This window comes from Loxodonta africana, chromosome 4 (assembly GCF_030014295.1).
Source record: "Loxodonta africana isolate mLoxAfr1 chromosome 4, mLoxAfr1.hap2, whole genome shotgun sequence".
Taxonomy (NCBI): Eukaryota; Metazoa; Chordata; class Mammalia; order Proboscidea; family Elephantidae; genus Loxodonta; species Loxodonta africana.
This window is the reverse complement of record NC_087345.1, coordinates 68,157,043-68,183,726: the sequence shown is the minus strand read 5'-3', so window position 1 is coordinate 68,183,726 and position 26,684 is coordinate 68,157,043. Positions and strand designations below refer to the sequence as shown.

General features: G+C 38.1%; 1 protein-coding gene across 8 annotated transcripts in view; it reads right to left on the bottom strand.

Annotated features, from left to right (window-relative positions):
- Positions 1–836: 836 nt before the first annotated feature.
- Positions 837–26,684, bottom strand: part of MDM1 (Mdm1 nuclear protein) — a 55,202-nt gene continuing 29,354 nt past the window's right edge. For 3 of the 8 annotated variants that reach the window (XM_064283918.1, XM_064283919.1, XM_064283920.1), the window contains 6 exons: positions 25,738–26,037; positions 24,865–24,977; positions 24,660–24,769; positions 10,285–10,537; positions 8,433–8,492; positions 837–6,715 (listed from right to left, as the gene is read on the bottom strand). In XM_064283918.1, the coding sequence (XP_064139988.1) occupies positions 6,606–6,715; positions 8,433–8,492; positions 10,285–10,537; positions 24,660–24,769; positions 24,865–24,977; positions 25,738–26,037 (946 nt within the window). In that variant the 3' untranslated portion in view covers positions 837–6,605. Of the gene's footprint in view, positions 6,716–8,432; positions 8,493–10,284; positions 10,538–16,598; positions 16,670–24,659; positions 24,770–24,864; positions 24,978–25,737; positions 26,038–26,684 lie in introns of those variants that run through there. The other 5 variants (XM_064283917.1, XM_023558581.2, XM_003405191.4 and 2 more) reach the window with 5 other exon arrangements.

Genomic DNA, 26,684 nt, shown 5'->3' with positions numbered 1-26,684 from the left:
CTCATAGCTGATAACATCTCCAATTCATGGTTACACTAATCCAGTTTGCATGTATCAGGTAATTGATTCCACGTCCAGAGTCGCTGAGTCACAACAAGGTACTCAGAGTCTTCTTGGCTTTACCACATAACGGAAATAGATAAATCATTTCAGCACCTCTACCCAAAACTGCCTCTGTAAGAGCTGAATGTAGGTCAGAACAGAAGGGTCTGTGATGCAAGATACTACAATTTCAGAATACACTGCCTCCTGCTTTCTAGATTTACCTTAGTCTATAAAACAAGCCTCGTTTCCCATCATCCTAATGAAAATCTGCCTTCAACATATAGAACATTCTGAATGGAATAACATTTGAATAACATAAGGAAAGCACCTTTACAGATCGTATGCCACTTCATCTTAAACTAAATCTCAGAGTTAACTACTATCCTCATCTGCAAAATGAGGAGCACAGGCTCAAAGAATTTTAATTGGCTTGCTGAGGTGGGGCTGGGATTAAACCATGGGTTACTATAGACCCAAAGCCAGTCATTCCCAAGCTACCTGAACATCAGAATTACCTGGGAAATTATATCTACAGATTCCTAGAACCCATCTCTGGGTAGCTCCATGGGTGTATCAGAGATCATCTCTTGCTAGTGTATTAACAGCTATTTGTAATTTCCTTTTAATTTTTGGACAGACTTCGGCCAAGCAAGGAAACTAAAATATTTCTATAAGCTCAGGAAGATGTAAATGATATAGTAAATCTCACAGCAGCTTGAGCTACCTCTTTGCTCCCTTCTGAAGGGGATTGTTTTCTCCCTCATGTCAAATGACATGAAAAGGAAAAACTGGTGTAATGGCTGCAGTGGTGGGCTAGTAAACCAGCTGGAGGTGGGGGAAGGTACTCCGATTTATAGCATTTGCTGATTTCTGTGGTGTAAGTACTCCTTGTTATTGTTAGCTGCCGTCAAGTTGATGCCCCTGTAAATACTCCTGCCATGGCCAATTTGAAGCTACCGACTTTAACAACCTGCTTACAAAATTCCTGATTATTTCACAATTGGCCCACAAGATGGCTCTGGCATGCTACTGGGTGTAGAAGGTATAAGGTGAAAATGAACAATTTCTTAGCGTTATCTACATTGTTCATAACGTGGTTTGAACTGGTTGTGAACTCCTCAAACGTCACTCTGTCGGCCTCATGCTCTGACTTCCAAAGAAGGCTCAGTGTCCCCTCAGTCCTCGTCCCTCACTCAGCTTCCAAGGAGACACTCTAATATAGGTCTGGACATGATTGGTGACCCCTGATGAAGCCATAGATGGGACTAGTGGGTGGAGCACTTTGTGGGAGAGAAACAGGTGCCATCATTAGGATGGCTGCTTTTTCCCTCCTACCCGCCATATGACTGGGGTAGGAGGAGTGGGGAGCTGCCCCCTGCTTGGGAGAGGCTGCTGCCCATGGCAGACCTCACACGACCGGAGTGGGAGTAAAACATGAAATGGGAGGTTTAAGGAACCTCAACTTGGAGCCTGAAAGCAAAGGCCTGGGTTTTTCTGTGCCTCCACTGACCACCGGAAAAATGTGCATATGGCCAGATAAGTGTACAAGGTCAACGTTAACGTGAAAGTTTACCAGAACAGGGCTGAAGAGGCAAAGGGAAGCTGGAGGGACACGCTGGCTTCTTAGAGTCCCCACATGGACAGGCTCAGTGGGCACAACCCTAGTCTGACAGAGGCTGTTCTTTTGCCTGGAATAGCTCTGTACAGCTGACTCACCTTGCGAACCTGAGAAACGGCAGTCTGACAAAGACTGAGCCTGAGCACACTAATATGGCCAACACCACATGTAAAAACGCCAAAATCATATTCCAAAGTCAAATATAAAAGATTCTAGGGTTACCTACCATTTTAGATTGTTTGCTCCTTTGGTAAACTTCCAGAAGTCAACATATGTATTTAATGGGTATCTAATTTTACTATGTGCATGTACAGCTACAACAAAGGTACACAAACCATCTTTGAGATTCCTAGGTAGCCCACCACAACATTGCCCTATATAAGGACAAACGTGAACGTTTTGAACGTTAACTCACTTTCATTCTAGTTGAATCCATTTGTACAGTAATTCAAAGCCTACATACCTTTTTTTTTTTTCCCGACTAGAAAAAAGGGTAGATGTTTCACTTATCTTATTAAAAGGCGAAGTGGAAAATTATCTCCTACGTGAATCAACCAGAGACAGAACTGAATCACAGTAAAACTTACAATTTTATCACACACACTCCAAACACGGCAGCGTAGGTGGATTTTGAGTAAGAAGACCCAGATTAATTTTACCAGCTGTAAGCTCTGGGGCCAGTCACTTAATCTAAATTTACTTTCCCGTCTATAAAATGAGGGTATCCCAATCTGGGATGCTTAAATCACATGGTAAAATTTCCTACCACGTACCAACCATATTTATCTTATTATTTATTTTTAATTCCCAAAATCATCCTTCAAGGGTTCTTGAGTTGGAGTTCAGGCCCAGAGTTCCAGAGACCAGAAATTAAATGCAAAGGCTCCCATAGATGTGCTTTTTCATCTAGGTTCTTGACCAGGGACACATGAGAATCTAAGCATCTAGGGTGAAGACAGAGGGGAAGGAGGAACAAACGGAGTAGGTATGTGCACTTTGGAAAAAACTACCATGTTAATTCTGATGCTCACTCCCCAGTCTGGCTGGTGAGATCCCCCAACTTAGACCAGTGGACCGTGCCACCAGCTTATAACACTGATTTGGGTATAGTCTGTATACTCAAGTAGTCCTATTAAAGGTGAATAAAAATTGAATTACCTATTTTCCCAAGAGAAATAGAAGCCTATTTGCACACAAATATTAATAACAATTTTATTCACAAGAGCTCCAAACTGCAAACAACCCAAATGTCCACCAAGAGGTGAATGAGTTAAAAGAAACATACAGTCATGCATGGATGACTGCAAAAGCATCATGCCAAGTAAAAGAAGCCAGACGGAAAAGATGGCTCCATTTATATGAAATTCTTACAAACAGATTAATGGTTGCCTTGGGGACCAGGGATACAGACAGGGATTGGCTGCAAAGGAAAACAAGGAAATTTTTACAGTGATGGAAATATTTGTTATCTTGATTATGGTGGTCATTTCACAGGTGTATTTATCTCAGCAAGCTGTAATTTTTAATGGTTGTAATTTACTGTACATAAAAATATGCCATAGTAAAACTGATTTTAAAAATTGAATTAGCAATCCCAGTTCCTAAGTGCCAGCAAATTCCATGGAGCATTTCTCATGTAACTAAAACTACTTACCCAACAACTCAAGTGCATGGCCTTTGAGCTGCTCATTTTAGTACAAGTGATGGAGCAGCACTGATCCCTCAACACTGTTTTCTCCCATAGCCCACTCCTTTGGTTTGTGGCATACATGTACAAGATGACTGAGCAGGATTTTTAAGAGAGGCAGTCAGTAGTATATTGCAGAGCTAGTTCGTCATGCACAGGCTTGGGCCATGACCTTGGTCGTGAGATCCATGCCCTAATTGACCTAGGCATCTGATAGATCAAGGTCATGTGGTGTGACTTACTCCAATAGGTATACCCAGATTTTCAGTCTGTGGCTTAAAAGAGACTGTGTTATGCATTGTTCCCTGCAAGCTGGCTGTAATTCCAACCCTTTCTTTACCATTGATTGGTGATCTGCCATCGAACTCTGTCCTAACGAACATTTGAATAAGATGATGATACCTCTAAGCTTCTAGAGAGACAAGTTACTTTACAACTAATATGCCTCAGTGCCCATTTTCATAGAAGCCAAGAAAATGTGTGTTCTACATGAGGAAATGCTCACAATCACTAGCCATTGGAGAAGTGCAAATCAAAAGCACCATAAGAAACCATCTCACCCCAACATTACTGGCATGAATCAGAAATAACAAATGTTGGAGAGGCTGTGGGGAGGCTGGAATTCTTATGCACTGCTGGTAGGAATGTAAAATGGTACAACCATTTTGGAAAATGATACGGTGCTTCTTTAGAAAGCTAGAAGTAGAAATACTGTATGATCCAGAAATCCCACTCCTAGGAATATATCCTAGAGAAATAAGAGCCGTCACACAAACAGACATATGCATACTCATGTTCATTGCAGCACTGTTCACAATAGATGCCCATCAATAGATGAATGGATAAACAAACTATGGTACATACACCCAGTGGAATACTACGCAACAGTGAAGAACAATGCTGAATCTGTGAAGCATCTCACAACATGGATGAATCTGGAGGGCATTATGCTGAGTGAAATAAGTCAACCACAAAATGACAAATATCATGTGAGACCACTACGATAAAAACTCATGTAACGGTTTACACACAAAAAGAAACAATCTTTGATGGTTACAAGGGAGGGGTGGGGCAGAGATGGAAAAACACTAACAGATAATAGATAAGTGGTAACTTTGGTGAAGGGTAAGGCAGTACACAATACTGAGAAAGCCAGCATAACTTGTCAAAGACAAGGTCATGGAAGCTCCACAGACACATCCAAACTCCCCGAGGGACCTAATTACCGGGCTGAGGGCTGGGACCACGGTCTCAGGGAACATCTAGCTCAATTGGCATAACATAGTTTATAAAGAAAATGTTCTACATTCTACTTTGGTGAGTAGCATCTGGGGTCTTAAAAGCTTGTGAGCAGCCATCTAAGATATTCACTGGTCTCACCTCATCTGGATCAACGGGGAATGAAGAAAACCAAAGAAACAAGGGAAAGACTAGTCCAAACAACTAATGGACCACAAGTACTACAGCCTCCACCAGACTGAGTCCAGCACAACTAGATGGTGCCCAGCTACCACCACCAACTGCTCTGACAGGGATTCTAATAGAGGGTCCCAGATAGGGCTACAGAAAAATGTAAAACAAAATTCTAGCTCACCAGAAAAAAAAAAAAAAAGGCCATCTTACTGGCCTGACAGAAACTGGAGAAACCCCAAAGAGTGTGGCCCCTGGACACCCTTTTAGCTCAGTAATGAAGTCACTCCTGAGGTTCACCATTCAGCCAAAGATTAGACAGGCCCATAAAACAAAACAAGACTAAATGAGCACACCAGCCCACAGGCAAGGACAAGTAAGCAGAAGGGGATAAGAAAGCTGATAATAGGGACACCAAGGTCCAGAAGGGGAGAGTGTTGTCAACCAGTGTCAAAACAATATGGGTACTAATTACTTAATGAAAAGCTAGTTTGTTCTGTAAACCTTCATCTAAAGTACAATAAAAAAAATTTTTTTAATTAAAAAAGAAAACGTGTGTTCTGAACTCCAGTTATACAGTAAATTATATCTAACTTTTATTTGCATCTTTAGTGCTTTAGTAATTTTTTTTATGAATAAACTACTTGAAAAGATCAGTGGAATGCAGGCAAATGTTTGTATGCCCACAGTTCTTTCCAACTTCATGGAACTTAAAATCATTAATAACTTATTGTAAATCAATGGCTTGTAGAGGTACTTTAACCAGATTAAACACTTTAGAAGAGATAGTACACTTGTTTTCTAACTGACACTACATGTAATCTTCAGTACCTCCTATGCTTTATTGTAAAGATTTTAAACAACAGATTTTATGAAATCTGTATTTTTTAGAAAGTTAAAATTACTGTGATTTGCAACAGCATGTCCATGAGTGAAGAGTTAAAAGAGGATGGGTTAAAAGAAAAAAAAAAAAGCTTGCCTTGGAAATTCTGTATTTGCCCTATGCAAAAATATCGTGGACTCAGTTCGTTTGCATTTTTACAGCCACAAAAGAAGTATAAATTTTGATTAATATTTCTAAAAGATAATTATTTGCTCAATTTAATTACTTTCTGGAGAAAGAAAACATACTTGATTAATTTTTATTTTGAAATGTCTATAAAGTTCAAATCCCATTATACAAATAATTTTTTTAAAATTCAGACATTATTCAAATGTAAGCCAAAGTTCTTATACAAATGCAATACACACAAGCATCAAAAATATATTCTCTCAACAAACTTTGTTACATAAATAAAAATATATACAGCTAGTATTTTCAATCTTAAAGTACATTATCTTAAATAACACTGTTACCACACACAGAAGGTACTAAAATTAACACTACAGTAAAAGTTAATGGAACAACAAGTTCATTTTTATGACTTCTACAATTATGAAGACACATACAACCAATCTTGGAAGAATACATACTTCAAACTTGGATCTTAATTTTTATTGCACTCTGTTCATCCTTTTAGAATATTCTCTAGATGGGTGAAATTCTCAATTCTAGGAGCTACGGCTGACACCTAATACAAAAGTCAGAACATGTGAAGAACTAGGTCATCTGTCTCTTTGTACCTTGGGATAAATATAAAAAGAATTCTTTAAAAGTTAAATTGCAAAAACCCGTGTTAAAAATTTCCAAGTAAATTGACTATTGAAAAATCGATAATTCTTTTTAAGTAGGGAATGCTAAAAAAAAAATCCAAACACTTGAAAAATCTTAACACAGTAAGCAATAAAGAAAAATAATGCTAACAGTTCCCTAAATATAAGCAACTCAACTAGGTACACATTTGATCACGTTTTGCCCCAGAAGTTCTCCTTTCTTTTCTGAGCTCGTGCCAGCGTTTGGAAAGCCTGGAGACTAGAAGCTGCAGAGCGAGCAGAAATCTCAGACAATCTGTCATCTACAATGAAAGAATTGCAAAATTATACTCAGTACAAAAAAATCTATTATATAAATGTTTTATAACATTAACAGATAATTAAAAGCATCATGCTTTGTAAAACCAATATTGGGTCTTTCAGGGAAAAAGTAATCTATTAAAACGTAAGATGTTAACATTTTCTGGATGGTTCACAGTAGTTTTCCAAGTTTATCATACTTAGAAATCAAATATTTTAATGTTAAATGAACATTGAGAACCCACAATGTCATCCCCTGAAACACATGGTCTTCGATTTCAGTACTATTTAGAAATGATTTATCATCATATTGTCTTGTCATGCTTCAAAAAGCAGAGCTTTTCTGAGAATACAGTTTTCTTAAACTTTTTTTTTAAAAAATGCCGGAAGTGAACATAATGTTTAACATGGTACTTACATTACATTTCCATAATAATCTCACTGAATACAGAAATAATGGTTGATTTTTATATGCTACTCTTCATTATAAGCAGCCCTGGTGCTGCAGTGTGTTAAGCACTTGGCTAACGGAAAGGTCGGTGCTTCAAACCCACCAGGTACTTCTTGAGAGAAAAGATGTGGCAGTCTGCTTCCGTAAAGATTACAACCTTGGAAACCCTGTTGGGCAGTTCTACTCTGTCCTATAGCGGTCACTATGAGTCAAAATCACTCGACGGTACAGAACAACCACCACCCTTCATTATTACTGAAATTCCTCATTCTGAGTAAGCAAATCTATTATAAGGTTATTTGCAAACACTGTTTTTCCGTTAAAAAGGAAACAAAACTGGATTCGCAGTTGCCCCCAACAAAACAGTGGCAGTTGCCAGATACTGGCAATTCAAAACAAAACTTGATGTTTAGCTCAATGAAATCTAAAAAATGTTCCAAACTTGCTAAGGGGCGGGGGGGGGGGGGGGGGGGGAACCTTTACTGTGTGAACTTCTAATACATAAAGTATTCAAATTTACTTTAAAATTCAAAATTTATAAATTCAGTAAATTCATACTTCTTAGTGTGAATTAAAATAGTAATTTCATTGTTCACATCAAGAATTCAAATTTCTTCCTGCTATTAGAAGCATATGAATCTGTCAGAATGAAAACTACACATTTTCCCATATCATATATTTTTTTGCGAATTGAAAATTGCTAAGAATATATAAGCATTTGGGAAAAAAAAAAGATGCATATGATAGTAGGCCAAATTCCTGAGCCCCAAGCTTGATGCTGTGGAGAAATAGAAAAAGTACTGGCCTCAGGTGTGATGTTGATCTAGAAAATGTTCTTAGCAGGTATAGGTCTGTTTTCTCTTTTGTAAAATGGGGATAATTTCACAACCCACCCATCCCATTACAGGGCTTCAAAGATTTAATGAAAAAACATCTGTAAACTATAAGCGCTAATCAAACGTGAGGCCATATTATTACCATATAATAAACCAAATCCACTGCTGTAGAGTCGACTCTGACTCATAGCGACCCCCATAGGACAGAGCAGAACGGCCCCCATAGGGTTTCCAAGGCTGTAAATCCTTACAGAAGCAGACTACCACATCTTTCTCCTGTAGAGTGGTCAGTGGGTTCAAATCGCCAACTTTTCAGTTAGTAGCCAAGCACTTTAACCACTGTGCCATATTTTACATGTATAAAAAAAAAAAAAATTTTTTTTTTTAAAAACCTCTTAATTTTATTTTGTATTTATTTGACTACTGAAATACCTTCATCATTAAAGGCATCATGTTGCGACAACTGGAAATTGCTCATCCTTGTTTTTCCCACTTAAAAAAAAAAAAGAAGAAATTATCCTCCGAAGATGGCAAACGGCATATCTTATTTATAATAAACCCTTCCTTACTGCAAGTGGACTTTCAGAAATTTTAATTTTATATCTTGATAGAAATTACTGTCAAAGGAACATTCATTAGTATATGTACTTAGGAAGTATGTAAACAAACTATGGATAGGTTTCTAGAACTTTTTCAATGATAATATTGATCTAATGTTAAATAAATGTAGTAGACTTTGTTTAAAAATGGAAGATTGAATATAGATAGTTACCCAAAAAATGGCATAAACCCATCAGGACAAAGAAAATGAAAGACAAGAAAGTAGTAACAAAATCTTCAAAGATGGAAAGTAAATGGAAGGGCAGTAAGTATGCTATTTTCACATCCAAGCAAGCTGAGTCCTAAGCCAGTAGCAGAGGGAAGGCAAGAAGCAATCGATTTGTTCCCCCTAACACAGCTCAGGATTTGGTGATACTGAAAACCTCTGAAAGTTGAAGTGAAGGTAAGACTGAACCAGGAGAACTGGTTCGAAGTCTTTTAAAAATACATTTATGCTGCAGCTCTCTTCCCTATATTTGCAGAGCTGTGTAATCACCACTTTTCCAAAAGAAGAATGGTTTCTTTTCTAAATAAGGTAAATCAGAGCTACTTTGACTGAAGGTCACCAGGTTCAACTGAGGGCAAGGGTGCCATGTTCAAAACAGGGGGATTCATGATAATCTAATACTGAACTTTGGGATTTCCAAAGCTATTCCCCACATAGCTCCCATAAAAGAAATAAGCAGGAGACTGAAAGATTCTTCTATAAGGAATCCCCATAATGCTACAAAAAGGACCTAAAGACATGCCACATATCTCTACAGATAAACCAACTAGTCACCAGGCACCACCATGCACTCAACTCTTCCAAATCAGCCTTCTAGCACTCTGTCCTAAAGTGTCCAAAGATAGCTATGCATTACTACAGTACCAAAACAAACCGAAAGAAGAAGACTGAAGACAATTCAGGGAGAAGGAAACAAAAGCAAACTATCATTTATCTCCTCAAAGACAGAAAACACTACATCTATGAAACAAGAACAGGATGCTGTATGAAAAGAATATACAGTGTCAACATGTCCAACAGGTCTGAATAATAAGAACGCCAGAAACAGACAAAATGGAGGGGAAGAAATTACTGATTAAATAATTCAAGAAAATTTCCTACAACTGAGGAACATGAGTTTCTAGTTGAGAAGGTCTACTGAACACCAATGAAATGAATAAAAAAGAGACCCTTTCCAAGGCACATCACTGTAAAATTTCAGTGAAGAGATCATCACAAAAGCTGTCAGAAAGGAAAAAAAAGCCACATACAAAGGATGCAGAATAAAAATACCATTGAGCTTTTCCACAGTAATAGTTGAAACTAGAAAAGGGCAGAGCAATGCCTAAATAAATAAAGGAAAACAACTGCTAACTTGAATTCTATAAACAAAGGACACCTGGCAATGTCTGGAGACATTTTTGGTTGTCACACCTGGAGAAGAGAGAAAGAACCTGAGAGACATCTCATACTTACACAAAAGTAAACTTAAATGCAGTTCAATGAGCATTACAAAGATCAGATTTTCCCTATTTAAGGAAATCTACCGTTAACTAAAAAAAAAGAAATACTGTAATTTACTAATTTTAACTAAGAAAAAAACTGTAATTTACTAATATTTAGTATATACTTATAGTTTTTATACCTATTAGTATTAACATCTTCATTTTATAAAACAAAAACAATGAAAAGAATTACCGTTATGCTGAAACTCTGGATCTCTTAGAGACCCCTGAATTCGACGAGAAGGATGCCAGTAGGATGGTGCATAGGGTGGAGGAGGATACTGCCTAGGGGTGTTTGCTGGAGACACTGGAATTTTTGAAACTGGATGAGTTTCTTCAGCAAATTTGGTGATATTGGTTTCAGAATCCTCCCTTAAAGGCAGGGGATCAACTGTTTTTACACCAGCAGCCGGAGAAGTCAGTAGGGATATAGTGTGACTTTCTTTCTAAATGATAAAATTAAAAAAAAAAAAAAAAAAGATACCTGCATGTATGCATACATTTAAACAAAAACATATAACCATAAAAGCAGTAACAGAAAATGAGTGAATATGTATGTAACTTCCATGTGGGGAAGGTTTTATAAGCATAACAACAAATATAGGTAAACAAACCTGGCTACATTAAAACAAAAAATATATATACATTTAAAAAATAAAAGGCAAATGACAAACTTGGAAAATATACAGCTTATATAACTGACACAAGAATTATCATTGTTCATAAATATTTCTTTAAAAGCAATAAGAAAAAGATAAGTCTATTTGGAAAGTAGAAAAAGGATATGAATAAGTAATTCATATATACACAAATCGTTGTTGGGTGCTACCGAGTCGATTCCAACTCCAAGCGACCCAGTGTGACGGCGCAGATCTGCCCCGTAGGGTAATCTTTATAGGAGGAGGTCACCAGGTCTTTCTCTTGTAGAGCCACTGGGTAGATTTAAACTGCCAACTCTGAGCACTTAACCACTGCGATTACAAACACCAAAAATATTCTACCTCACTTATAGTCAAATGACTTCAAAATAAAAGCACTGAGGTACTAATTTTTCAATTACTAAGTTGCAAAGATTACATTTTTTTAAAAAAAAACTCTAATACCCAGAGCTGACAAGCATGTGGAAAAATTAGCACTCTCACACACTGCTCGTGGGAACACAATCTTTCTGTTGGGCTGGTAATACATAGCAAAAGCCTTAAATTTTTATGTTCTTTTACCACAAAATAGTACTTCGGGAGCATTTACAGAAAAAAAAAAAAGATGATCACAATATGAACAAAAATGTAGCAAAAGGCTGGATATGCTTTATAGGGTTTTTTCATAATAGGAAAACTAAGAAATAGCCTAAATGTTTCACTTATAGGCTTTTCGTTTTTAAAAATTATGGTATAACTATAGACTGCATATCATATTACCATTAAAAATAAGACTATAAATGATATGAAAATGGGTTCACAATATATTGCTATGTGAGATTATAAAATCACATGTATAGTATAATGGGGTTTTTTAAGTAAAGAAATACACTAACACACATAAACCTAAATATCACAAAAATTTTACAGTAGATATTTCTAGAGAGTAGGTGCAAGACCATGTATTCTCTATTTTTAGTTTGATCAGGATTCTCTATTTTCCACAATGACAACGTATCACTGCCCTAAAAGTCCCTGAATAATTTTATTATTTTAGAGGAGTGCAAAGCAATAAAATCAAATATAGCTCCAAACTCTCCTGATTATACATGTAATTGTTGCCTTCACTTATTAACTTTGAATTATTAATCCAATATTCAAGCAATTACTTTTTGACCTTAGCTATCATTTTCTTCAATTAAGGAACTTATTGCCTCCAAGTGGACAAAGTCTGGGGTCTCAACCAGCCAGAATAAAATCACAAATTTTCCACATGCTTCCTTTTTAACTACAACTATTACTTTGTATAATACAAATAATTCTAAAGGAATATTGCTTTTTTTTTTTCCTTTTTCTACATACATTTAGAGAATTTAAGATCTCTTTCAAGTTGGTTTTACTACTGTTCAAAAAGTATGAATGAAACCTGTAAATTATTTTTAACACAAGCAGTTCCTAGGTTTAACTTAACAGATTCTGTGGTCTGTTTTTGTGCCTAAAGCCTCCTATTGGCCTCACTGTTTCCACTCTGGCCCTGAGTGTAGCCTATCCTCCACTGAGAAGCCCTAATGATCTTCTTTATCATGGAAACCAGATCATATTTACTCTGCTGCTTCAAACCTTCCAAGGGCTTCTCAGTGCAGTGGTAGAACATGAAAACTCCTTACCCCAGCCTATCTTCTAACCTCATTTCCTACCGCTCTCCTCTTCCCTCACTAGGCACCAGCCACAAAGGCTTCTTCTCTCTTTTTAAAACTCACTACATCTGTTCTTGCTTCAAGGGCTTTGCACTTGCTGTTCTCTTATCTAGAAAACAATCTCTGCCCCAGATCTCTGCATGGCACCTCCTTCACTAGTCAGGTCTTAGCTAAAATGTCATCTCCTCAGAGGCACCTCCACCCTGTGGGGAAGGGTCACTCAAGATTCCTTTATTCAGTTGTATTTAATTCACTGCGCTTGCTCCTACCTAAAATTATCTTTTTTAAAATATGTTTGTTTATTGTCTACTTCTCACAACAAAAATATAAGTTCCATGAGGGCAGGGATTTTGTCTTGTTTACAATGAACCCCCAGATCCTACAACAGGGACTGCTACATAGTAAGGGTACATTAAACATTGAATTAAGTGAATGAAAATAAAACCCCAGCTATTCCCTGGAGTTCTTAGGTGGATAAGAATAAGAGGGTTCTTTTTTTTTTTTTACCCAAAGTTTCCTAACTCAGTGTAGGGCACCACCCATCAATCCTGCTGGACAAATCAGAAACCTAGAAGTCACTCATGACACCCCACTATCTCTCATCCCCTGTTATCCACCTTGCACCAAGTCTGGGCAGTGTTTCCTCTGCACAATTCTTCAGTTTGACTGACTTCTCTCAATCTATATGTGCCAAGATGCATCATGCAACCTGCTAACACTATACACTCCAGCTATATATCTCCTTAATCCAAGCTACCAACATCTCCTACCTAGACTACCACAATAGCCTTTAAAGGGTATCCACCATCTACTCCTGTCTTCCATGGCAGCCAGGAAGATCTCTGCAGAACAAATCTGATCACATCACTCCTATACTTAATACATTTCAATGGCTTCTCACTGTTTTTGAGACAGTAATAGGAATTCTCACTATTGTACAGTCTAAACCCTATTTCTTCTCCAGTCCCATCTTGCATCATGCAACCTGCCTCACACTACACACTCCAGCTACACTGGTCTTTTGTTTCTTAAAACCCTATGCTCTTTGTCTCCACAGCACCTTGGCTCATGCTATGCTCCTGCTCCCCACCTTTTTACCTGGTAACTCTGTATCTCAGCTTAATTATGACTCCTTTTTTTTTTTTCTAGGAAGCATCCTTGACTTCCAAGAAGCTTCCTGACCTCTATGTCTAGGTCAATTCCTCCCAGAATATGCTTTTATAGTATCAGGTACTACTACTATGAAACCCTATTAGTTTTAATTTTACATTTTTTGGTGTGATTCTTTGATTAACATATAGCTCCCTCACCAGACTGTAGGTTCCATAACATCATGTACCATGTCTGGTTATGCTTACCATCATAGTCACAGCACATTGTTGAATGAATTAATGAAGGGGGCCAAGGCACACTTGGGTTTTTCATATTTATAAAATCTGAAAATGCTATCTGACAAACCAATAGCATGAGAATCCTACTCTAAAGTTTAGTTAGAGTGTTATTTAGGGATTAAAAACGTGGGCTCTGAGGACAGACTGCCTGGGGCAAATTCTACTGCACCACCTGACAGCTGTGTGACCTCAGTTTCATCATCTAAATGGGAATAATAACAATACCTACCTTCCAGAGTCCTTATGAAGATTCAAAAAGTTAAAACATGTTAAGTGTTTAGCACAGGGCCTAGAACTTTAACCCTCAGTAAATACTAGCTATTAAGATCAGGCCCGTATAAGTTACCCAAACTGTTGTTGCTCCATAGTTGTTGTGTTGTTATGTGTCATCAAGTCAGCTCCAGCTTATAGTGATCCTGTGTACAACAGAACAAAACACTGCCCAGTCCTGCATCATCCTCAAAATCCTTGCTATATCTGAGCCCACTGTTACAGCCACTGTGTCAATCCATCTCACTGAGGGTCTTCCTCTTTTCTGCTGAACTCTACTTTACTAAGTATGATGCCCTTCTCCAGGGACTGGACCCTCCTGATAACATGTCCAAAGTACTTAAGACGAAGTCTGGCCATGGTCCCTTCTAACAAGCATTCCAGCTGTACTTCCAAGACAGATTTGTTCATTTTTCCAGCAGTCCATGGTATATTTGACAGCATAATTCAAAGGTATCAATTCTTTGGTCTTCCTTATTCATTGTCCAGCTTTCTCATGCATATGAGGCAATTAAAAATATCATGACTTAGTCAGGCACACCTTGGTTCTCAAAATGACATCTTTGCTTTTTAACACTTGAAAGAAGTCTTTTGCAGCAGATTTGCCCAATGCAATGGGGTCTTTTGACTTCCTGACTGCTGCTTCCATGGGTGTTGCTTGTGGATCCAAGTAAAATGAAACCCTTGACAACTTCAATCTTTTCTTCGTTTAACATGATGTTGCTTATCAGTCCAGTTGTGAGGATTTTTATCTTCTTTATGTTGAGGTGCAATTCACATTGAAGGCTACAGTCTTTGATCTTCATCAGCAAGTGCTTCAAGTCCTCTTCACTGTCAGCAAGCAAGGTTATGTCATCTGCATACTGCAGGTTGTTCACAAGTCTTTCTCCAATTCTGATGCCACATTCTTCTTCATATAGTCTAGCATCTCGGATTATATGCCTCACATACAGATTGAATAAGTATGGTGAAAGGATACAACCTTGACACACGCCTTTCATGATTTTAAACCACGCAGCATCTGCTCGTTCTGTTCAAACGAATGCCTCTTGGTCTATGCAGTTTCCACGTGAGTACAATTAAGTGTTCTGGAATTCCCAATCTTTGCAATGCTATCCATAATTTGTTATGATCCACACAGTGGAATGCCTTTACATAGTCAATTAAAACTTTCTGGTATTCTCTGCTGTTAGCCAAGATCCATCTGATATCAACAATAATATCCCCCATTCCATGGACTCTTCTGAATCCAGCTTTAATTTCTGGCAGTTTCCTGTCTATGTACTGCTGCAACTGTTTTTGAATTATCTTCTGCAAAATTTTACTTGCATGTAATACTATTCAATAATTTCCACATTCTCTTGGATCATCTTTCTATGGAATAGGCACAAATACGGATCTCTTCCAGTCAGTTCACCAGTCTTCCAAACTTCTTGGCATAGACGAGTACTTCCAGCATTGCATCCGTTTGTCGAAATATCTCAACTGGTATTCCATTAATTCCTGAAGCCTTGTTTTTTGTTATTTCCTTCAGTGCAGCTTGGACGTCTTCCTTCAGTACCATCGGTTCTTGATCATATGCTATTTCCTGAAATGGCTGAACACTGGTCAATTCTTTTTGGTACAGTCATTCCATGTATTCCTTCCAACTTCTTCTGATGCTTCCTGAGTCATTCAATATTTTGCCCACAGAATCCTTCAATATTGCAACTTGAACTTGAATCTTCTCTTCAGTTCTTTTGGCTTGAGAAATCCCAAAAATGTTCTTCCCTTTTGGTTTTCTAACTCCAGGTCTTTGCACGTTTCATTATAATAACTTTGTCTTCTCAAGTGGCCCACTGAAATCTGGGGTTCAGCAATTTTACTTCATCATTTTTTCCATTCATTCAAGAGCAAGTGTCAGAGTCTCTGACATCCATCTGTTGCTCCACAATCCTCCCGTAATTCAAGGTATGTGATTAAAAGTTAATAGGTGGCAACCCGTAGTCAATGATAATGCTAAGTAGCAGCCTGGATTCCTGAGGAGGGGCACAACAGTCCATGTTGTTGCTGTTGTTAGGTGCCGTCGAGTAGGTTCTGACTCATAGCGACCCCATGTACAACAGAACGAAACACTGCCTGATCTTGCACCATTTTCACAATCATTGTCATGTTTGAGCCCACTGTCCATGGGGTAATAAATTCCTAACACTTGGTTCTGATCAATTCTGACTGCATTTCTATTGTCATATTTCCTTTAATAAACCAAAGGATTCATAAGCAACCAGAAACAGTTTCAACAGTTTGTCATTCCAAAAAGATTCATTCGACACACACTTAATGAGTGCCTACTAAGAGCTAGGCACACTGTTCTGAGTACTGAGGATGGGGGCATAGTTCACAAGCCTAAATAAGGTGATCAAGAAGGTTTTGCTAGGAAGGTAACATTTGAGCAAATACCTTAAGGAGGTGAGAAACTGAGGCATACAGATATAAAAGCACTGGAGGAAGAATGGAGAGTAAGTTCCTAACCTCGGCCAAGAGTAACATCTCCCCGCCCAGCAAGACTTCCTCGGAACTGATTTCCAAATGATTTTAGGTTCCTATCAAAAGAAAACATTAACATAATTTAAAATAAAGGTTTAAAAAATATCATGATACTTAGTAGTTCTAACGACCAACTAGTAGGGACTAGGTAGCATTTGGCTGGTATCCAAAAGGTTAGAAGTTCAGGTCTACCTAGTAAGGCCTGGTGATCTACTTCTGAAAAAATCAGCCACTGAAAACCCTATGGAGCACAGTTCTGCACTGACACATATGGGGCTGCCATTAGTCAGAGTCAACTTCATGGCAACTGGTAACGTAGGAATAAAAAGAACAGAGGTAGAAATACTCTCCAAAGACAATAAAGAGTTAGGTGGTAAGAGGTTTAAGTTAGAAGGGAATGATAAAACCATTTTATCATTTACTAGGACATTTGCTGTAGAATTTTTATTAATGTTATATTTAGGAAGTCTGCTCCTGCTCCGATTTTATTTGGCTTTTTTAGGATTGGCTGCTAGAATTTCACAAATGCTTTTCAGCACATATCATTCCTGTTTAAAACAGTCACCACAAGAATCCTAGAACACCAAGTTACTCCTCATGACCCACACTCTTGTCCCCACAACGCTCTGCACATCAGCTCTCTGATTCCACCTCCCACTCCTCCCCAATACCTGCAAACTGCACTGTGCCCTAAGGAGCTCATGAACAGTCAACAGCAAAATTCCCTATGGATTTTCAACCTCTTCTCTGAATGCTTTCTTCATCTTGATCTGAGAAGGTAGGTTGACTGCCATCCCGTAGCCCACACCTGAAGCTGGCACAGGTATCCTCCTTGCTCCTCAACACCTCTTTCAGGATCATTCTCCCCCTTCCTCCTTCCTAAAAATGCTGAGCTTCGAATCTCACAGCATTAAACTCTACCCATTGCCTCTCCTTTTGCAGTCATCTACCAACTACTGGGTCACAGCCCCTATTCCTGGAAGATTTTATTTCCTGGCTCTAAACTCTCTCCATTGCTGGACTGGCATAATTCTTACTGATCTCAATTCATTGACCTTCTCTCTTTCAATAAACTTCTTCTCTATTCTACTTCAGCCATTCACTCCCATGATCATATGCTAAACCTTGTCATTACTGATAACTGCAACCTCTCTATAATCTCAATTTCTGACCACCACACCTCCTTACTTTAAAACTAACCCCTACTCACATACTACAATTCCAACAAATCATTAAGTCCGCTGACTAAAATTGTAGTACATTCCATGCATTGATCCTGTCATTTTATCACTGTAGCTTATCTTTTCAAGTCCTGATTTTCCTCCCTAACTCAACTTCTATGGCCAATCATTATAATCTCTTCCTTGCACATACCTTAACTCCCTAACCCCCTTTCTTACTTTGTCTTACTCCCTCAACAAAATGTAAACCCCAGTTAAATCCAACTCTGTTACCTATTCTGCACCTCTGCAGCCAAACACGCACAGAGAAAAACATACAACTTATCCTAGCTGGTCTTACATCAAATTTCGCTTTCAGGCCAAAAATCTTGAGTTATCCTTGATTCTCCTCTCTCTCCCACCCGTTCCCTTCCACAGCAAGTCTTGTCAGCTGTATCTTCAAAGTATACTCAGAGTTGGGCTTCATCACATCATCTCCACTGCTACCACTATGATCCAAATGAGCATCACCTACAGGGTCACTATGAGTCAGAATCAATTTGATGGCACTGGGTTTGGTTTTGGTTTTGGTTTTCTCACCTGGATATGGTAATGACTCCTAACTTGTTTTCCACCCACACTCTTGCTCCCTCTACTGTTTATTCACAACACAGCAGGCAGAGTAACCTAGGAAAAACCTACGCCTAATCATGTCATGGAAACCCTGGTGGCGTAGTGGTTAAGTGCTACGGCTGCTAACCAAGAAGTCAGCAGTTCAAATCTGCCAGGCGCTCCTTGGAAACTCTATGGGGCAGCTCTACTCCGTCCTACAGGGTTGCTATGAGTCAGAATCGACTCAACAGCAGTGGGTTTGGTTGGTTTAATCATGTCATGGAAACCCTGGTGGTGTAGTGGTTAAGTGCTATGGCTGCTAATCAAAGGGCTGGCAGTTCGAATCCGCCAGGTGCTCTTTGGAAACTCTCTGGGGCAGTTCTACTCTGTCCTATAGGGTCACTAGGAGTCAGAATCGACTTAACAGCACTGGGTTTGGTTTTCTGGTTTAATCATGTCATTCCTCTGCTCCCATTTCATTGAGAACAAAATTCCAAGTCTTTTCTATGACCTACAAGTCTCTGCTGAGACCTTCCATCCATTGATCCTGTCATCTATTGGCATCCAATTATGTCTCTGAACTCATCGGTTACACTCTTGCTCTTGCTGCAGCCACAATGACCTTCTGAATGTTGTTCAAGGAAATCAGGCATCCACACCTCAGGGACTTTGAACCTGCTGTCCTTTCTGCCTAGAATGTCTTCCCAGGTATGCATGGGTCAGTCTCTTATCTCCTTCAGATTCTCCTCAAATGTCACCCTCCAGTGAGGACTTCCTGGCCACTTTCTAATCAATTCCCTCGCTTTATTTTTCTCCTTAATACTTACCATTAACTAATATACTATGTATTTTACCTAGTCATCTTGTTTACTGTCTCTCTCTTCCACTAGTACATAAGTTCAATGAGGCCTGGGATTTTGTCTGTGCACAAAAGAGTGTCTGGAAAATAACTGGAATACAATTAAAATATACTGGACAAGTGAATAATATGCTTGTCACACAGCAGATTCTCAATAACTGTTTTTCTTCTCTGTTAGGTCACTACCAACATATCAGCAGCAAATGTAATGCCACTACCAGTAAAAAAAAAAAAAAAAGAATTGAATGTGTTTGCCTTATTAAAAGTAGGTTAACAGCCACAAAGAGGTATAACAACTCCATAACTCAAAATAAAAACCAAGAAAAACGTAACGACTCAGCAAACATAAAGTCAAATACTATGAAAATGAGGAACACACAATTTACAAAGAAAAACGTCTCAGCACAAAAAAGTAAGTGGAAAAATGAAATCGTCAATGACACACATAAAAAGGCATCAAAATGACAACACTAAACACATAAAAAAAAATACTTATCTATAATTAGGCTGAACGTAAATGGACTAAATGCACCAATAAAGAGACAGAGAGTCTCAGACTGGATAAAGAAACATGATCCGTCTATATGCTGCCCACAAGAGACACACCTTAGACTTAGAGACACAAACAAACTAAAACTCAAAGGACGGAAAAAAATATATCAAGCAAACAATAAGCAAAAAAGAAGAGGAGTAGCAATATTAATTTCTGACAAAATAGACTTTAAACTTAAATCCACCACAAAGGATAAAGAAGAACACTACATAATGATAAAAGGGACAATTGACTAGGAAGATAGAACCATATTAAATATTTATGCACCCAATGACAGGGCTGCAAGATACATAAATCAAATTTTAACAGAACTGAAAAGTGAGATAGACACCTCCACAACTATAGTAGGAGACTTCAACACACCACTTTCGGAGAAGGACAGGACATCCAGTAAGAAGCTCAATAGAGACACGGAAGACCTACTTACAACAATCAACCAACTTGACCTCATTGACTTATACAGAACTCTCCACCCAACTGCTGCAAAATATACTTTTTTTTCTAGCGCACATGGAACATTCTCTAGAATAGATCACATATTAGGTCATAAAACAAACCTTTGCAGAATCCAAAACATCAAAATATTACAAAGCATCTTCTCAGACCACAAGGCAATAAAACTAGAAATCAGTAACAGAAAAACTAGGGAAAAGAAATCAAATACTTGGAAAATGAACACTACCCTCCTGAAAAAAGACTGCGTTATAGAAGACACTAAGGAAATTCATAGAATGCAACAAGAATGAAAATACTTCCTATCAAAACCTCTGGGACACAGCAAAAGCAGTGCTCAGAGGCCAATTTATATCGATAAATGCACACATACAAAAAGAAGAAAGAGCCAAAATCAGAGAACTGTCCCGACAACTTGAACAAATAGAAAGTGAGCAACAAAAGAATCCATCAGGCACCAAAAGAAAACAAATAATAAAAATTAGAGCTGAACTAAATGAATTAGAGAACAGAAAAACAATTGAAAGAATTAACAAAGCCAAAAGCTGGTTCTTCGAAAAAATTAACAAAATTGATAAACCATTGGCTAGACTGACTAAAGAAATACAGGAAAGGAAACAACCCGAATAAGAAACGAGAAGGGCCACATCACAACAGACCCAACTGAAATTAAAAGAATCATATCAGATTATTACGAAAAATTGTACTCTAACAAATTTGAAAACCTAGAAGAAATGGATGAATTCCTGGAAAAACACTACCTACCCAAACTAACACAATCAGAAGTAGAACAACTAGATAGACCCATAACAAAAAAAGAGATTGAAACGGTAATCAAAAAACTCCCAACAAAAAAAAAGCCCTGGCCCGGATGGCTTTACTGCAGAGTTCTACCAAACTTTCAGAAAAGAGTTAACACCACTACTACTAAAGGTATTTCAAAGCATAGAAAATGACGGAATACTACCTAACGCATTCTATGAAGCCACCATCTCCCTGATACCAAAACCAGGTAAAGACATCACAAAAAAAGAAAATTACAGACCTATATCCCTCATGAACATAGATGCAAAAATCCTCAACAAAATTCTAGCCAATAGAATCCAACAACATATCAAAAAATTAATCCACCATGACCAAGTGGGATTTATACCAGGTATGCAAGGCTGGTTGAATATTAGAAAACCCATTAATGTAATCCACCGTATAAATAAAACAAAAGACAAAAACCACATGATCTTATCAATTGATGCAGAAAAGGCATTTGACAAAGTCCAACACTCATTTATGATAAAAACTCTCACCAAAATAGGAATTGAAGGGAAATTCATCAACATAATAAAGGGCATCTATACAAAGCCAACAGCCAACATCATTCTAAATGGAGAGAGCCTGAAAGAATTTCCCTTGAGAACGGGAACCAGACAAGGATGCCCTTTATCACCGCTCTTATTCAACATTGTGTTAGAGGTCCTAGCCAGAGCAATTAGGCTAGACAAAGAAATAAAGGGCATCCGGATTGGCAAGGAAGAAGTAAAATTATCTCTATTTGCAGATGACATGATCTTATACACAGAAAACCCAAAGGAATCCTCCAGAAAACTACTGAAACTAATAGAAGAGTTTGGCAGAGTCTCAGGTTATAAAATAAACATACAAAAATCACTTGGATTCCTCTACATCAACAAAAAGAACATCGAAGAGGAAATCACCAAATCAATACCATTCACAGTAGCCCCCAAGAAGATAAAATACTTAGGAATAAATCTTACCAAAGATGTAAAAGACCTATACAAAGAAAACTACAAAGTACTACTATAAGAAACTAAAAAGGACCTGCATAAGTGGAAAAACATACCTTGCTCATGGATAGGAAGACTTAACATAGTAAAAATGTCTATTCTACCAAAAGCCATCTATACATACAATGCACTTCTGATCCAAATTCCAATATCATTTTTTAATGTGATGGAGAAACAAATCACCAACTTCATATGGACGGGAAAGAAGCCTCAGATAAGCAAAGCATTACTGAAAAAGAAGAAAGTGGGAGGCCTCACTCTACCTGATTTCAGAACCTATTATACAGCCACAGTAGTCAAAACAGCCTGGTACTGGTACAACAACAGACACATAGACCAATGGAACAGAATTGAGAACCCAAATATAAATCCATCCACATATGAGCAGCTGATATTTGACAAAGGACCAGTGTCAGTTAATTGGGGAAAAGACAGTTTTTTTAACAAATGGTGCTGGCATAACTGGATATCCATTTGCAAAAAAATGAAACAGGACCCATACCTCACACCATGCACAAAAACTAACTCCAAGTGAATCAAAGACCTAAACATAAAGACTAAAATGATAAAGATCATGGAAGAAAAAATAGGGACAACCTTAGGAGCCCTAACACAAGCCATAAACAGAATATAAAACATTACCAAAAATGACGAAGAGAAACCAGATAACCGGGAGCTCCTAAAAATCAAACACCTATGCTCATCTAAAGACTTCACCAAAAGAGTAAAAAGACCACCTACAGACTGGGAAAGAATTTTCAGCTATGACATCTCCGACCAGCACCTGATCTCTAAAATCTATATGATTCTGTCAAAACTCAACCACAAAAAGACAAACAACCCAATCAAGAAGTGAGCAAAGGATATGAACAGGCACTTCACTAAAGGAGATATTCAGGCAGCTAACAGATACATGAGAAAATGCTCTCGATCATTAGCCATTAGAGAAATGCAAATAAAAACTACGATGAGATTCCATCTCACTCCAACAAGGCTGGCATTAATCCAAAAAGCACAAAATAATAAATGTTGGAGAGGCTGCGGAGAGATTGGAACTCTTATACACTGCTGGTGGGAATGTAAAATGGTACAACCACTTTGGAAATCTATCTGGCGTTATCTTAAACAGTTAGAAATAGAACTACCATACAACCCAGAAATCCCACTCCTCGGAATATACCCTAGAGAAATTAGAGCCTTCACACAAACAGATATATGCACACCCATGTTTACTGCAGCTCTGTTTACAATAGCAAAAAGCTGGAAGCAACAAAGGTGTCCATCAACGGATGAATGGATAAATAAATTGCGGTATATTCACACAATGGAATAGTACACATCAATAAAGAACAGTGACGAATCTGTGAAACATTTCATAACATGGAGGAACCTGGAAGGCATTATGCTGAGTGAAATGAGTCAGAGGCAAAAGGACAAATATTGTATAAGACCACTATTATAAGATCTTGAGAAATAGTATAAACTGAGAAGAACACATACTTTTGTGGTTACGAGGGGGGGAGGGAGGGAGGGTGGGAGAGGGTTTTTACTGATTAATTAGTAGATAAGAACTGCTTTAGGTGAAGGGAAGGACAATACTCAATACATGGAAGGTCAGCTCAACTGGACTGGACCAAAAGCAAAGAAGTTTCCGGGATAAAATGAATGCTTCAAAGGTCAGCGGAGCAAGGGCGGGGGTTTGGGGACCATGGTTTAAGGGGACTTCTAAGTCAATTGGCAAAATAATTCTATTATGAAAACATTCTGCATCCCACTTTGAAATGTGGCGTCGGGGGTCTTAAATGCTAACAAGCGGCCATCTAAGATGCATCAATTGGTCTCAACCCACCTGGAGCAAAGGAGAATGAAGAACACCAAGGTCACACGATAACTAAGAGCCCAAGAGACAGAAAGGGCCACATGAACCAGAGACCTACAGCATCCTGAGACCAAAAGAACTAGTTGGTGCCTGGCCACAATCGATGACTGCCCTGACAGGGAGCACAACAGAGAACCCCTGAGGGAGTAGGAGATCAGTGGGATGCAGACCCCAAATTCTCACAAAAAGACCATACTTAATGGTTTGACTGAGACTAGAGGAATCCCGGCGGTCATGGTCCCCAAACCTTCTGTTGGCCCAGGACAGAAACCATTCCCGAAGATAACTCATCAGACATGAAAGGGACTGGACAGTGGGTACGAAAGAGATGCTGATGAAGAATGAGCTATTTGTATCAGGTGGACACTTGAGACTGTGTTGGCATCTCCTGTCTGGAGGGGGGATGGGAGGATAGAGAGAGTTGGAAGCTGGCAAAATTGTCACAAAAGGAGAGACTGGAAGGGCTGACTCATTAGGGGGAGAGCAAGTGGGAGTATGGAGTAAGGTGCATATAAAGTTATATGTGACAGTTTGACTTGATTTGTAAACGTTCACTTGAAGCTCAATAAAAGTTAATAAATAAAAAAACAAAAAGTAGGTTAACAGCATCATTTTCACATATGATAGAATCTTCTAAAATATGAATCTAAAAAAAAAAAATTCACTTACATGGGACTAAAATAGTCACTTCCTCAAGAGGGGCTGTTCTCCAAAATATAAATATTTACCTTGGTAAACTCATTCTTTGCAGTTGCTAAGCCATCCTGAGGGAACATTTTTTTCCTCTGTTGTGGCACTAGAAGCTTCACTTTAGATGGAGATACTAAAACAGCACCACCTGGAAAAATACAGACGATAACAGGCTTCAATGAAAAGAGATTATCTTGCAGAAAAAGCAGGTTAAATAAGGGCCGTGCAGCCTTCGCCTATTACCAACAGCTGGAGTGGTAAGGTCATGATGCGTCCTCTGGGCTCCACCAAGTTCTCTCAGCTTTGGTGTAGGAAGCCTGCCTCCTTTTCCTGAGGATATAGAAGAAGAATCTGACCTACAAATTAAAACAACCTATTATGAAGCATTTCCTCCAGAAAATATGATCAAAAATATCCTTATGCGATTATGCACAATAAAGTATGAAACTATTAAGGCCATTTTGTTTCTGAGAAAAAATTACAATCAAATCCACAGCCAGTTAAGAGTCACTAAGTACTGGCAAGGAGACAAGTTCACTACAAGTCAGCCACAAAGCAGTAGAGAACCCTCCCGTCAGACAGGGCCTAAGTGCCATGTTAGCCGCAAAAGGTAGGAATGAATGATGAGGACGACGGACAAAAAGCACCATTATCAATGGTAGCGAGGCATTCCCCAAAGTATCTTGCATATAAATCTAAAGGAATTAGCTATTTGCAGAAATCATTTCTTTTTAATAGTACATAACATTCTTTTTCTTTTTGGTATAGCCATCAGATATTAAAAAAACTTCAGCTATTTTTCTTAAATCACACAAATCTTTCTTTCAGAAACATTTACAAATCTAGTAAATCATAATAAGAAAAGAAAAAATAAAAATAACTCTACTTCCTCCCCAGGTAGCTCAGTGTTCAAGGGTTCAGTTACCAATTGGTGACGGCTCAAATACAAGTGGATAAAATCATAAACCATACAGAAATGCTTACTTCATAACATTAAAGTAAAATCTGCTCTGTATTAGTCATAAAACCAAAGATGTAAAAATCACTATACTTAGTGATAAATCACTTATAAACCATGTACAATAATCCTTCTATATAATAAATTAAAACTCTCACACTTCGTTTATCTTGTCTGCCTCAGATTTTTCATTTACTTCCAACTTCTCCAGATCTCCCATATAAACCTGCTTGTCCCTTTCACTTTCCTCCTCCTGCTCCCCTTTTGGCTGTTTTTGTGAATCTTCAACGGTGTTATCTGCATCCCAAGCTAGACGTCTTTTAACAGGCATAGTGGGGGCACCTGATGTGCCCAATTTCTCTGTGGTAAATTTAGGGGGCTGTTCTTCCAAGACAGGTTTTTCTTCTTCTAGTTTGGTAGAAGGACATTTCTGCAAAGTCTTATGGCTTGTAGGGTCTCTGAAAAATAAAACAAGTTTCATTTTAAACTTGAATAGTTTGAGTTGTCTATTTTATACTGATTTTAGCAAGTACATCATTTCCTCCCATTGCTCACAAATACAGAGTTTTCCCACAGATATTATCCTGCCCCGTATAGTGAAGAAAGAAGTCTAATTAAGAGCTAATTTTACAGTATGAAAAATGAAACTTGTAGTCTAGAGTTTCTATTAAAATATTCCAAAGTAAAATATATTTATCTCCTCTCACTCCTACCTTCACACATGATACATTCCTGCATCTACGCTGGGAAAACTCATTGCTTATCCCCTAAACTGGCATTTACTCACATAAACTAAGATCCCATATGCCTAATTTGTTCAGTTACTCAATTAGGATTTTGTGCACAAGCTCAAGCATACTTTCAAGTCAAATAAGCTGGTGCAAATTTTATACTTTAGATAGATTCATCTTTTTGAGATATAACTGAAGAATAGATTTGGTGATAAACTTTAAATCAGATGTCACATAATCAGAATTGATGGTTACTCTGGTATACACGACTATATTAATATACTATAAGAACTACTTTATTTGCTACAAATCAACATGTTATTTCTCTTACAGTTAAATGACGTTCACTTTGAAACCCAAGACATTAGAGAATT